The sequence below is a fragment of the Myotis davidii genome, unplaced genomic scaffold (assembly GCF_000327345.1).
Source record: "Myotis davidii unplaced genomic scaffold, ASM32734v1 scaffold1949, whole genome shotgun sequence".
NCBI lineage: Eukaryota > Metazoa > Chordata > Mammalia > Chiroptera > Vespertilionidae > Myotis > Myotis davidii.
The window spans coordinates 950,689-964,643 of NW_006300366.1; the positions used below are offsets into that span (position 1 = coordinate 950,689).

A 13,955-nucleotide genomic window follows, 5' to 3' on the forward strand; every position below is an offset into this window, starting at 1 on the left:
ACATGGATTCGGCCACACAGCTGGTAGAGCGTTGGAGGCAGGGGCCTGGTCCTGGGAGCTGCAATCCCAGCCTTTCTCAGCCCAGACCCTAATCCCTGGCCTTCCCCACCTGCCTCTGATCTCCCCCTCCCCTTCCCAGGGCTCCACGCAGGCCAGGAGGATGAAAGGCCCCAGCTGGGGGCTCCTTGCCACCAGTGCTGGGTCCTAAGAGCTGCCATCCAGGCTGGGTGAGTGTGCCCTTCCTTCTCTGCCCCTGGCAACCCTTGGTTCCCCCACCTTTCCCTTCGGCCCGTCTCCTCCCCCATCTTGTGCCTCTGCCAGCATCTTCACATCTTACCTCTGGGGAGGTTCTAAGCCTCTTTTCTAGCCAAAAGGTGTGTACTACAGAGCGGGGTTTGTAGGGGTATCATAGAACTGGTGTTGTCCTGTTATGGGTAAAATCTAAAGTAGTTTTAAATTAAATGTACTTGTTTACATTTAATAACAAGTAAATTTAATTTAATTTGTTGTTGCCTCTCCCTGCCTAGTGGTCTCTGAACATTCCCTCCCACCTCCCTTCCTGTCTCATTGGGTTGGCCAAACCTGACATGCCCCATTCTGTGTCTCCGACTATATATATTCATGCCAGCCTTTTATCCTTGACCTTTACAGCCGCCCGGATGGCGACCCCAGCCTCGGCCCCAGACACACGGGCTCTGGTGGCAGACTTTGTAGGCTACAAGCTGAGGCAGAAGGGTTATGTTTGTGGAGCGGGCCCCGGAGAGGGCCCGGCAGCGGACCCGCTGCACCAAGCCATGCGGGCAGCTGGAGATGAGTTCGAGACCCGTTTCCGTCGCACCTTCTCTGACCTGGCGGCCCAGCTGCATGTGACCCCGGGCTCAGCCCAGCAACGCTTCACGCAGGTCTCTGATGAACTCTTCCAAGGGGGCCCCAACTGGGGTCGCCTTGTGGCCTTCTTTGTCTTTGGAGCTGCTCTGTGTGCTGAGAGTGTCAACAAGGAGATGGAGCCACTTGTGGGACAAGTGCAGGAGTGGATGGTGGCCTACCTGGAGACGCGGCTGGCCGACTGGATCCACAGTAGTGGGGGCTGGGTAAGAAGCTTCTCAGTTGCTGCTCTGCACATCCCTCTGCAAAGCTGGTCTCCAGGAGGGGCGTGGTGGGGGGTGGGGGTGCTCTGGCTGGGAGGCTGGGAGGCTGTGCTGGGAATGAATGAGGCATGGGGCCTGAGACGCCCTATTTGAGTGGAATCAGATGCCCTTGCTATGGGCATGACGCAGGATGCTGCACTCCAGGGCTGCCATGTAGTCATCACTGGATGGGCACATGGTCTAAAGCAGAGAACAGAATCCATAGTACCCATGGGAGTGCCAGCAGACAAATGGCATCTAGACGTCATTTTACACCTCAGTACATGGGCATGGGGGAGGAATCAGGGATGGGTGGTGGTCAGGCAAGTCTAGTCAAAGGATGCCAGTTCTGAGTAGAATTTTTTAATTTTTTTTTTTTTAGCAGAATTTTTGTCCAAGGAAAGGTTGGGATTCACTTGAGGCAGAGAAGGCAGATAAGCCAAGCGCTCATGGGGGATGAGAGGGGATTGCAGTCAGTTAGCTTTGGGCCAGGGTGGGGCTGGGTATGGGGTAGTGCTTGCAGTGAATGGAACTGGAACTCTCCCTCTCCTCTTCTCTCTACTCTTTCCTCTCCTGATATCCCTTTCTCCTTCTTTCTCTCCTACTTCCCTTCTCTCCCACAGGCGGAGTTCACAGCTCTATACGGGGACAGGGCCCTGGAGGAGGCTCGACGCCTGCGGGAGGGGAACTGGGCCTCAGTGAGGACAGTGCTGACGGGGGCCGTGGCACTAGGGGCCTTGGTAACTGTAGGAGCATTTTTTGCTAGCAAGTGAGAAAGTCCAGGGCTAAGTGGGGCTAGGTGTGCTGGGGGACAGGAGAGCAGGAACAGAACAGAGAATGCCCTTGAAAGAAGTGGGGTGAGTGGATGGGCATGGAACTAGGATGGGAAGGGGCAGGGTAGTGTGTGAGGGAACTGAGTGTGCCAGGGAGGCAGTTGGAAGAGTGAACTGGAGACCTTGGGGAATGTATTGGGAAAGTCAGGGGGCCAGGAGTTGGAGTCATTCCAGGGGTAGGGGGAGGTGGGAGGGATCATGTCTGTAGGTGTAGGCACAGGAAACGAGTTGGGGCTCAGTTTGCAGCCCTGAGGAAGGTGGACTTGCATAAGGGGCTGGCATCTCCACTGGATGAGTGGGATTTGGGGAAAACACAGAAGGCATGTCCCTTTGAATGGAAGCTCAGATTCTCAGGTGATAGGGAGAGGTGGCTGTGACAGTGGGCTGCTTGGACATGCGTGTGCATGTGCATGCTGGGCTGCTTGTCTAATCTGGTGGTAGTGGGAGTCTTTAAAGAGAAAACATTCCCTCTTGCAGTGGCAAGAACAGGGGCAGTTCTCTGCCCCCCTCTCAATCCCCCCTCCCTCCTTCCCTTGTCCTGTTGCCTCAAGGCTGAGGGAGAAACACTGTATACAGATGAAGGCTTCGGTCGCTTCTCTGCAGAAAGTCGTTAGCAGGGCTTTGGAGAGAAGTGCAGTTCTACAGCTGACCTTGTTCCTTCATGGTCCCCCTTCCTTGTGCATCATGCACTTGCTGCTGCCTCCTGGGCTCTGACAGAAAGGCGGGGCTGCGGAGCCTGCAGTGGGTAGAGGCTTTGGTAGCTTGACCTGCCTGCCGCCTTCCTCTCCCACTGGGGTACACTGGTGCCTAAAGTGTCCCCTATCTCTGGGACCTTATGTTTCCAAACTTAAACTCTAAATTGGGGCTCTAATTAATTTTCCTTCTGAGTGTAGACGTACACGCTGATCTAGAATACAGTCTGGGTCCTGCACTATGTCTCAGTGAGACTGTTGATGCCTTGAGAGGAACATTCCAGCTCTGAAACCTATGGGTGTGAGGGTGATGTGTACCCCGTGCCTGGCCTGTTCCGTGTGGTGGGCTTTGGTGCTGCTTTATCAAGGGCCAGGTGTATGGGTTCTAGAGTACCTACCATGATCTGGAAGCATTTATATTTTCTTTGAAGCCACGCTGTTTGCATGGGTGTTGTCTGTACCTCAGAGTCTGCGAATGTTAACTTTAAAGCTCACAGCACTCTAGAACAGATTCAGATTATAGCTTTTTCTTTTGAGAAAGAAATGATTTCACTCCAAATGCATGCCCTGAGCCAGACCTCACTGCTGCACTTTCTAAGGTGCTAAAATTGCTGCTCTCCGATGCTGACTTCTCCATGCACAGTGCTCTAGAACCCTGCCCTTGACCCTGAGCACTGATCAGCTTAGCTAGACCATGGTTAACTCTTGGAGATTTTTCACTTGGTCCCAGAAGGTGGCAACATAGTTGTACTCACTAGAATGTGGGACCAAAATTGGCCTCAGGTGGTTAGCCCAAACTTTTATGCTTGAGAGAGGGCTGCACTTTTTAATGGTATTTATGGGGGAGGTGGTAGGCTGCACGTGCCACTTGGTCTGTCATGAGTATGCTGATGCCAGAAACTCAGAGCGGCTCTGTGGCAGGCCACTGGGGTGGGGGAGGGGGTGGGTCTCTGACTTGCTCAGGACAAACTAGGCCAGTGGTTTTCAAACTGCTTGGCAGAGCCCCGACATTTCCTAGGGGTTGCCTCAGGAGTCCTTGGGGAAGATGAAGGTGAAAGGGGAGGGTGGCACTCTGAGCAGGCTGGGCCACTTGCCCTCAAACAGAACAGCTCTCCTTGTAGTTGTCTTACACGTCGGGGTTCAGGGTAAGATTTTATTTGCATTAAGGGGTTTGCTGCTGAAAAAAAGTTAGAAAACCACTGACTAGACCATCAGCTCCAAATTGGAGCCTGTGCTCCCCCAGATTTGGGGCAGACTCGTTACCCTACCCTCTACTACAGGGTGCCTTTCCATGTTAGCTCTTCTGGGGGGCCTTTAGCAAACAGGGGCAGTGGGGACCATGGTTACTGAGATGCCCTACTCTGAGGCCTTCACACCTGGGTGGAAGGAGAGGCTGTATTCTGAAAGTGTAAGGGGGTTGGTATGGATTCCTGGAAGCATAGCTTGGGTGGGACCACAGTGAGCTGTTTTGAACTATCTTGCCCTTCGTGAGGGGCAATGGAAACCCCAGAGAATCTTGTCAGGGAAAAGTAGAGACTCTTCTAGAGCCATAGAGTTCCTTGGGATTAGTTCTTGGCCAGGAAGCCTGAGTATGGCTCCCAATTTTTAAACCCATTCCTTTTTTTTTTTTTTTAAATAGGGGAAATAAATCTAATTGCTATTTTTCAGAGATTAAATAGGTGAAGAGGGTGTTTCCTTCTCTCCAGAGCCCAAAGGGACAAACAGGGACTGCTTAGGCCAAGGAAGGAGCAGAAGTAGAGCAACTGGGTCCTGCGATTATTAAGCCCACTCCCCACTTATTCTAGGGCATACACTATTTTACTTTTTTAAATCATAAAATGGCAGGAGAAAGATTTGGTTAGTTTAGAAGAAAAGAAAAAGCTCTATAAATATAAATATATATTCCTGTATTTTTATTTAATAATTTATAAATACCAAGTTCGTTTGACTTTTATTTTTGTGTAATATGTAATGGTCGTATTAAAAATAAATAAATAAAGCCCAGAAGTTTAATGAGAAGGACTGATCAGGGTTTGTGACTTCTACACTGTGTAGCCTGGGGTCAGGACGTTTCTTGATCCAATCATCTCGACATGCCCGTTGTCAAAGGCAAGAACTGGAGTAATAGAGATTTTGGAAGTGTTGAATAGGAAATCAGAGTTGTTCCCCTATCCTCCCACTTGGGTCAAATGCCTAAAGCCAAGAACTCCATCCGTGCCAGCCCAAGCCCTAAGAGGTTGTGTGTATACTAGTATGGTACTTTGGGACGGCACGAAGAAAACCTACCAAATATCTTTGTATGATGGCAGTCAAGTCCCCAGTTGTGTTCAAACTCTAATCAGAAGTGTGTGACAGTGAGCATTTCTCCCCAATATACCCTGTTGCCTACTTTAGACTTTAAGTCTGGCAAAAATGAAGTTCCTGCTTCCTTTCCTGATCCCTTAAGACATTTGATTTTGGACATTTTAATGCAAACTGCTAAGTTGGATGGAAACGACAGGAATTAGCCCATCCTTCTGTACTTCTAGTCTAGGACCACATCAAAATCATGTCTGACAGGAATAGTGGTCCTAATTTTAAATTACAAGCAGGAATTTTCTAGTCTTTCTAGAATCCAATGCAATAAACTATTTGGGTTTATGTGTTAAAATTGTAGAAAGAAATATATTGCTTAGAGGCATCCAGGGTTGCATTTCCATTCTCTGTAAAAAAAATATACAGGGCAAGCCATCTTCAAATCTGAGAGTGGCTTGGTGAACATGGCACCACGGGAAAGGGGAATTAGATGCTCTTAATAGTTAATACCTGCAGGCTACAATAGCTAGTGCATTTATCTCCACTGCAGTGTTATTGGTTTAATAATTGATTGATTTATATTTGCCAAAAAGCAACATCTTACTAGAATACTCAAAAGATAAGACATGGGAAAATACAGATTTTTAAGATAGGGAAAATTGAAATATTATAATAAAATGAAAGCAAAAAGAAAATTAATGCACAGAAGGCATTCTTTAAGCAGTTTTCCCAAATACTAAAGCGAGGCTATGAATTCAGTCCTGAGCTTCTTGACAGCAAAGACAAATTAGAAAACAATGAGATTCACATTCATCTTAGGATTTGTAAAAGTATATCAGTTCCCAAGATGGGCAAAAAGTATTGTGGCTCTTCTGAGAAGACACTGAGTGATATCAAGGACACCACAATCTATAATACCTGAGAGAAAATATGCTGAATTTTGCACCACTGTTTCTTATAGAAATGCCAAATGGGGATTCAGTAGGCCCTAAGCTTGTTTAACTAGGTTCATCACAATTTGGCCAAAATATGCTCTGTGATGCTACAGTTTAATACTGGGATAAATTTTAGATTAAATGGACAGGTGGATTGTTTGCCTTTCGGTTTTCTGTGAATGTTATTTCTCCAAATGGCATTTTTGGTTAAAGTTAAGCAACATTTAGTTAAAATTTTAGCAAGTTGATGGACTGTAGATATTCTGTATTATTAAGACTAGATCCTTTGAAAACTTTAAAAGCTGCCTTAAATGTGGATAGAGGTGAGATATAAATTACAATATTTTAAAAATCAACCAGAAAACAATATAATGAAATATTATATAGTTCTTCATTCAGTCATTCATGTAGCAAAACATTCAAACATCTTTTGTGTGTTAAGCATAGTTCCAGGCACTGAAGTAGAGAAGTGAATAAACAAGCACAGATTTCTGCCATCATTTTACTTACATTCTAATAAGAGAAGCAAACAATAGGTAAATAAATCTCACCATATTCACGAACATAACATTTCATGTTAGGTGACAAATGCTATGAGGAGCCTAGCTGGTTTGGCTCAATGGATAGAGGGTCTGCCTGCAAACTGAAAGGTCCCAGGTTCAATTCCGGTCATGGGCACATGCCTGGGTTGTGGGTTCGATCCCCAGTGGGGGAGTGCAGGAGGCAGCCAATCAATGATTCCCTTTCATCATTGATGTTTCTCTCTCCCTCTCCCGTCCTCTCTGAAATCAATAAAAATATATCTTTAAAAAATGCTATGAAGAAAAATAATTCATTAGGGCAGGATTGGAAGGTGTATGTATGTATAGATTTCAAATTTAAATAGAGTGGTTAGGAAAGGACTCATTTCTAAGGTGATGAGTAAAATCATTAAAAATGAAATTGGAGCCCTAGGTGGTTTGGTTTAGTGGATAGAGCATCAGCCTGCGGACTGAAAGATCCTGCGTTCGATTCCGGTCAAGGGCACATGTCCGGCTCAATCCCCAGTAGGGGGTGTGCAGGAGGCAGCCAGATGGTGATTCTCTCATCATTGATGCTTCTCTCTCTCTCTCTTCCTCTCTGAAATCAATAAAAATATATTTTTTTAAAAAGGAAAAAATAATATATACAGTATGTTCCCAAAAATAAACAAATAAATGTGTGCACACATGCCTCTATATGTATTTTTGTGTTGAAAATTTAAGGAAGGGTATATACCAAAATATCAGTAGTGATTATCTCTAGGTGGTGGATTTTATGGGTGATTTTGTTTTATTCTTTTTGTTGTCAGTATTTTCTGATGTTTTTCAAAAAGATGTTTTTATTGCCCAGCTGGCATGGCTGAGTGGTTGAACGTCAACCTATGAATCAGGAGGTCATGGTTCGATTCCCGGTTAGGACACATGCCTAGGTTGTGGGCTTAATCCCAGTGGGGGTCCTGCAGGAGGAAGCTGATCAATGATTCTCTCTCATCATTGATGTTTCTCTCCCTCTCCCTTCCTCTCTGAAATCAATAAAAATATATTTTAAAAACATGTTTTTTTTGCCCTGACTGGTTTGGCTCAGTGGATAGAGCGTCGGCCTGCGGACTCAAGGGTCCCGGGTTCAATTCCAGTGAAGGGCATGTACGTTGGTTGTATATAGGCACATCCCCAGTGGGGGGTATGCAGGAGGCACCCTGACTGGGACTGCTTGGTGCATGCCTCGACCTTCAACCACAGCCACACAGGGCCAGGCTATTTCCTCATATTTTCTGATATTTTAATAAGGAATACATAATTCTGGTATAGTATATTAAAACAAGTTTTTCAGGTACAAAATTTTTAAATAGTTAACCAAACAGACTGGAAATTAAGCAGCCCAACAGAGGTTCCTTCTCATTTAAATGGCCCCTCCACTTACTAGTATATACAAGGGAAGACCTAGGGATTGAAATAGGTAGGGCCAGACTTTGACTAGAAAGAATTGGAGTCTGGCCCCGCAGGTGTGGCTCAGTGGTTGATCATTGACCTATGAATCAGGAGACCATGCTTTGATTCTGGGTCAGGGCACATGCTTGGGTTGCAGGCTCTATCCCCAGTAGGGGGTGTGCAGGAGGCCGCTGACCAATGATTCTCTCTAATCACTGATGTTTCTCCCTTTCCCTCTCTGAAATCAATATGAATATATATATTTTTTTTTCTTTTTTTTTCTTTTTTAAAAGAAAGATTGATGTTTGGTTTGGCTCAATGGATAGAACATCTGCCTGCAGACTAAAGGCATGTACCTCAGTTGCAGGCTCAGTCCCTGGCCCTGACTGGGAGGCAACCAATCAATGTATCTCTCTCACATTGATGTTTCTCTCTGTCTCTCCCCCTCCCTTCCACTCTCTCTAAAATTCAGTGGAAAAATATCCTCCAATGAGGATTAATAACAAAAAATAAAGTATCTTAAAAAAAAAAAAAGAGCCCTGGCCTGTTTGGCTCAGTGGATAGAACATCGGCCTGCGGACTGAGGGGTCCCGGGTTCGATTCCAATCAGGGGCGCACACCTGGGTTGCGAGCTGGATCCCCAGTAGGGGGTGGGTAGGAGGCAGCTAATCAGTGATTCTCTCTCATCGCTGATGTTTCCCTCCTTCCCTCTCCCTTCTTCTCTGGAATCAATAAAAAATAACAAGTAACAAACAAAAAAAAAAAGAGGAAAGAATTGGAGCCTGCTTTAAAACAGAGTAAATGAGCAATCTCTAAGGTTCTATATTAACACTGTCCAATATCCTCCTATATAATAAAAGGCTAATATGCAAATCAACTGAATGGCAGAATGACCAGTTGCTATGACAGGCACTGACCACCAGGGGGCAGATGCTCAACGCAGGAGCTGCCCCCTGGTGGTCAGTGCACTCCCATAGGGGGAGTGCTCTCAGCCAGAAGCCAGGCTCATGGCTGGTAAGCACAGTGGCAGTGGCAGGAGCCTCTCCGGCCTCTGCGGCAGTGCTAAGAATGTCTGACTGATGGCTTGGGCCCGCTCCCTGCAGGGACATCCCCTGAGGGCCGGGCTGAGGGATCGCCCCCCACACCAGTGCACAAATTTTGTGCACCAGGCCTCTAGTAAATATAATACAAGCCACAGATGTCGTTTTACATTTTCCAGTAGCCTCATTTAAAATAAGCCAGTGTGGCTTAGTTGGTTGGAGCATTGTCCTGTGAACTGAAAGGTTGTGGGTTCAATTCCGGGTCAGGGCACATACCTACGTTGTGGGTTCGATTCCCAATTGGAGTGCATTCAAGAAGGTAACAGATCGATGTTCCTTTCTCACATCAATGTTTCTCTCTTCCCCTCCGCCTCTCTCTAAAATCAGTAAGTATGTCCTCATCCCTCCGCCTCTAAAATCAGTAAGTATGTCCTCAGGCGAGGATTAAAAAAACAAACAAAACCCAGTAAAACTAATTTTAATAATATTTTATTTAACCCAGTATATAAAAACTTAAAATTTCAATCTATAATTAATATTAAACAATTAAGTTATTTTATAGTCTCTTTTTCATCTAAGTCATTGAAATTGGGTGTATATTTGACACTGCCAGCACATCTCATTTTAGACTATTCATTGCTTCATAGGCTCAGTACCCATGTGTGACTATTAGTAGTTCTAGATTATAGGGAAGTATTGTAGCCGGTAAAAATTTCAAAGCAGAGTTCTGGCCAGGTAGCTCAGTTGGTTAGAGCATCATCCCAATACTCCAAGGTTGCGGGTTTAATCCCCCATCAGGGCACATACAAGAATCAACCAATGAATTCATAAATAAATGGAACAACAAATAGATTTTCTTTCTCCAAAATCAATCAATAAATAAAATTAAGCAAAAAGAAAATTTCAAAGCAGGAGTCAAAAATGGGCACGAAACTACCAAGAAGCCAAGTATTTATGTTTAGTGAGAAAACTTTTCCCTTCCAGACAAAACTGGAGATATCCTCATTCATTTTACTAATAATTCTCCTTTATGCAATTGCACTGACCATTCACTTCTGTTAACACATTTTTCCTTCTTGAGCACATCACTGAGTTTCCATTTTCCCAAAATTCTTCAGCTCTCTATTGATAGGTTATTACTGAAGGAAAATAATATACATAATGGGTGGATCTCATATTATTACATATGCTAACTTTAAAAAAAATCCTCAGAGTCATCTCTTTGATGTTCTTTATATATTAATAACAGGCAAGGAATCAGATTTTACAGAAGATGATTCACTTAGTTACCACTTATTAAGCACACAGGGATAGGGAATGGGTAAATATCAGTAAGATGGTATCCATGCCTTCTAACAGGGAAGTATCTTTACAAGTCACCATTCAAATATCTTTTTTAATGTGTTTGAAAAAGTAATCATGCTTATTAGAGTAAGTTTGGAAGTTGGCGTTTTTACAAATTTTAAATAGCCCTCCCCCCCGACACACCACCACCACCACAAAAGTAATAATAATAATAATATATGATATTGTGGAAAAATTTTAGAACATAGAAAATTATAAAGAAGATGATCAATCATAATCCTACTACCTGGAAAGAACCACTATTAATGTTTTGGCATATCGCTTTCCCATCTTTTATGATCATACTTATACATAATATATAATTTATACTCCAATTCTGATTATTATTATATAGTAAGCATTTTTTTATCATTAAAATATTTTGAAGGTATAATGACTATGAAAAATTACATCTATGTTTGTACAATAATTTTCTTGAAAATGCCCACTTGGACATTCAAGTTGTTTACATTTTTTCATTTTGATGGATATTTTAATTCTCAAATATTTTCCCAGTTTTTAGATTATTTGTTAATGAAATATGTTTTAATTGATTTTAGAGAGAGGGAGGGAGAGGGAGAAAGATAGAAACATCAATGATGACAGAGAATCATTGATCGGCTGCCCCCTGCACATCCCCTACTGGGCATCCAGCGTGCAACCCGGGTATGTGCTCTGACCAAGAATCAATCTATGCTCGCGTTCACACCCACCAGGCTAGATTATTTCTTTAGAACAGATGATAAGAAACACAATTGCTGAGTTAAGAATTTCAACATTTTCTTTCTTTTTTTTAACACCAAGCAACTTACAGGGCTACTGCTTCAAGAATTTCAACATTTTAAAAGCTTTTGGTGCCCTAACTGGTTTGGCTCAGTGGATAGAATGTTGGCCTGCGGACTCAAGGGTCCCGGGTTCGATTCTGGTCAAGGGCATGTACCTTGGTTGCAGGCACATCCTCCTTTCAGTCCGCAGGCCGACGCTCTATCCACTGAGCCAAACCAGTTTCAGCGTTTTTTAAAAAAGCTTTTGATACATACTGCCAAAGATAAGACTATACTGGTTTTTGTTTCTTTTTACCCCCAATACCTAATTTTTGTTTTTTTTTTTAAAATAAGATATACATAGTTTTAGTCATTCTTTATATACAATTTTGCATTCTACTTTTTTGGACTAACAAAAATGTTTGTTATCACACACTATGTGTAAACCTTTTATTTTTATTTTGTTGGTTAATCCTCACCTGGGATCTTTTTCTATTGATTTTTAGAGAGAGTGGAAGGGAGAGGAAGAGACAAAGAGAAACATCAATGTGAGAGACACATTGATTGGTTGCCTTCTGTAGGCACCTCGACCAGGGCTGGAGAACCTGCAACCAAGGTACGTGCCCTTGACTGGGATCAAACCTGGGACCCTTCAGGCTGAGGGCCAACGCTCTATCCACTCATCCAAATCGGCTACGGCTGTGTAAACCTTTTAATAGGTACATAATAAACTTTAGAGTATTATAGTTTGCCTACACACTTGTCTATTGTTGGAACTTAGTTTTTTTTTCCAGTTTCAGCATCAGATATAGTGTAATCTTTGTGTTTTAAAACAAACCTTACAGTAATTTTGATAGATCTGAACTTTGAAAACTGACTTTTAATTCCCTGCTCACTTCTAATTAGTCTCATGACTTGGGCAAGTTACTTTACTTTTTCCTCATCTGTAAAAAAGATATGGTTTTGGAAATACTTCCTAGGGTGGTCATGAGACTGCAATGAGATAATATAGTAAAGAGGCTAGGATCGTGCCTATTACAAAATCAAGTGCTCAACAAAATTAGGAATGAGGCATTTAAAAAAATCCCATTTCTCTTAATTGGTTTGATTAGATTAAACTAGGTCCCAATAAAACACCAAAATCTTTATTGGATTAGGTACAGTATAAAAGGTTTTTCTTCCAGTGAACTCACATTTTAGAGCTTGTCTTCCGTGCTGAATTTAGTTCTCCCAGACCACTGGAGCTGATGAAGAAATTTTCAGTGAAATGTTTAAAGGACTGTGACTGTCACTCTGCTCCAAGTTCCCCTGTTTCTGAGGTAAGGATTTGTGAGAAAAAGTGAGTGAGCGGGGAAGAGTGGGGTATACTGAGAAGCTTTTGACTTTTGTTTTTGCAAACAGGGATGTCTTCTAGTCCAAATCCTCCTGCTCCTATTGGAGTTGTTTAACTATTTGGTTGGGCTCGCGTTAAACTGACTTTCAAACCATAGCTTGGTCTGGCTACAAACATCCCTCTTGCCTACTTAGCACCTCCGTTCTTTCATTCTTAACAAATGCATAGGCTCACTATTGAAATATGGCAACTCTGCCTTCCAGGACTAGGTCTCACTGGTATCCAATAGTGCAACAGTGTGGTGGGATCCTGACTGGAGAAAGTCCTCTGGGGTCTGAAGGAGGGTTTGGGGGCTGGGAAAGCACTGAAGATGAAGGGTGGTACCCAGAGCCCCAGTCAATGCATCCTTTGTCAGCGAACATTATTGGACACTTAACTATGTCTAGGTATATTGCCCCACAGGGGAGATGCAAATATAAATAGGATCCAAACTCTTTTCTACAAGTTCTCAGGACCTAGTTAGGAAACGCAACACAAAATAATTAAGGCCACAGTGAAGTATTCCTCCCCCACCACCGCCCCACCAGCACGGGAGAGGTTTGCAACGGTCTTGTGGAAGAGGAGCTGCAGGTACGGAGGCACCGGCGGGTGCAGGTACACGCACCGGAGCGAGTGTGGAAATAACATTTGCGTAGTAGTCTAGTCCTGAGGTCTGTAAGCCACGGTGACCTGACAGCAATGGGGAGCAAACTCAGTCTGGGAGTGGTGCTGATTGGAGGGGCGACCCTGGAAGCCGAGAGACCTATTACGGGGACGGAGCAAAAAGTCCAAGCAAGATAAGGAAGAGGCGAAACTGGAACATGCGCAGAGGCCTTGGAAAATATGTCCGTGCAGGAAGACGGAACGGAGAGGACTCGTGCCTGGTAGCTCTGGAATAAGGATTCCTCCTTGCTTGCTTGTTTGGGAGACCTGGTACATGGTAGTACCAATAATTTGAACGGCAAAAGCAAGCTCCAGATTCTTGGGCACCTCCATTCAGAACCCTCCATTTCAAGCAATATCCCATCTGCAGGTGCTTTTCTGGTCAGGAGACCAGTTTCCAGAAACCGACGCAATGTGTCCTGCTCGTACCTTCCAACAGTTAGGAACCAGTAGTGTCAAATGGTGGCCACCTTAAGACTAGTCATGTGACCTGCGTTTTCCCGTGCGGTAAGCCCGGCATGCCATTTGGGGGCAAGGTTCATCCATCAAAACGGATGTCAGCCCGTCGCGAGCCAATCGACATCTGAGACTGGGCCGCTGCGTCCAAGCAATCGGAGGATTGGTCCTTTCCACTTGTCTAGCCAGCGACCAATCACGAAGCGGCATATACCTCGTGCACCCGCCCATAAACGGAAGAAGCAGGAAAGTCGTCACAGCGTGTCGGTATTGTTACCTAAGGACTTCAGAGGAGGTGGGACGCGTGTTGATTGACTGGCCGATTTCACCTACCGGGATTTGAGAATTTGGAGCAATCCCCCGCCTTGGAGGTGGGGTCTTATTTGATTGCCAAGTAACATTCCCCAATGGAGTCTTAGCTCGTAGTGACGGGCAGGCTGCTTGACTAATGAGTCGTCGGCGTGGCCCGCACAGCTCTCCAATCG

General features: G+C 44.4%; 2 protein-coding genes across 2 annotated transcripts in view; both read left to right on the forward strand.

Moving 5' to 3' along the window:
* BCL2L2 (BCL2-like 2) overlaps window positions 1-4,703 on the forward strand; it is a 5,008-nt gene extending 305 nt beyond the window's left edge. The window contains exons 2-4 of the mRNA XM_006776796.2: window positions 140-227; window positions 652-1,091; window positions 1,751-4,703. Coding sequence (XP_006776859.1) covers window positions 660-1,091; window positions 1,751-1,900 — 582 coding nt within the window. The 5' untranslated portion in view covers window positions 140-227; window positions 652-659 and the 3' untranslated portion in view covers window positions 1,901-4,703. The remainder of the gene's footprint in view (window positions 1-139; window positions 228-651; window positions 1,092-1,750) is intronic.
* A 7,508-nt stretch (window positions 4,704-12,211) lies between these two features.
* Window positions 12,212-13,955, forward strand: part of PABPN1 (poly(A) binding protein, nuclear 1) — a 6,637-nt gene continuing 4,893 nt past the window's right edge. The window contains exon 1 of the mRNA XM_006776795.2: window positions 12,212-12,298. Within this exon, the coding sequence (XP_006776858.1) occupies window positions 12,227-12,298 (72 nt within the window). The 5' untranslated portion in view covers window positions 12,212-12,226. The remainder of the gene's footprint in view (window positions 12,299-13,955) is intronic.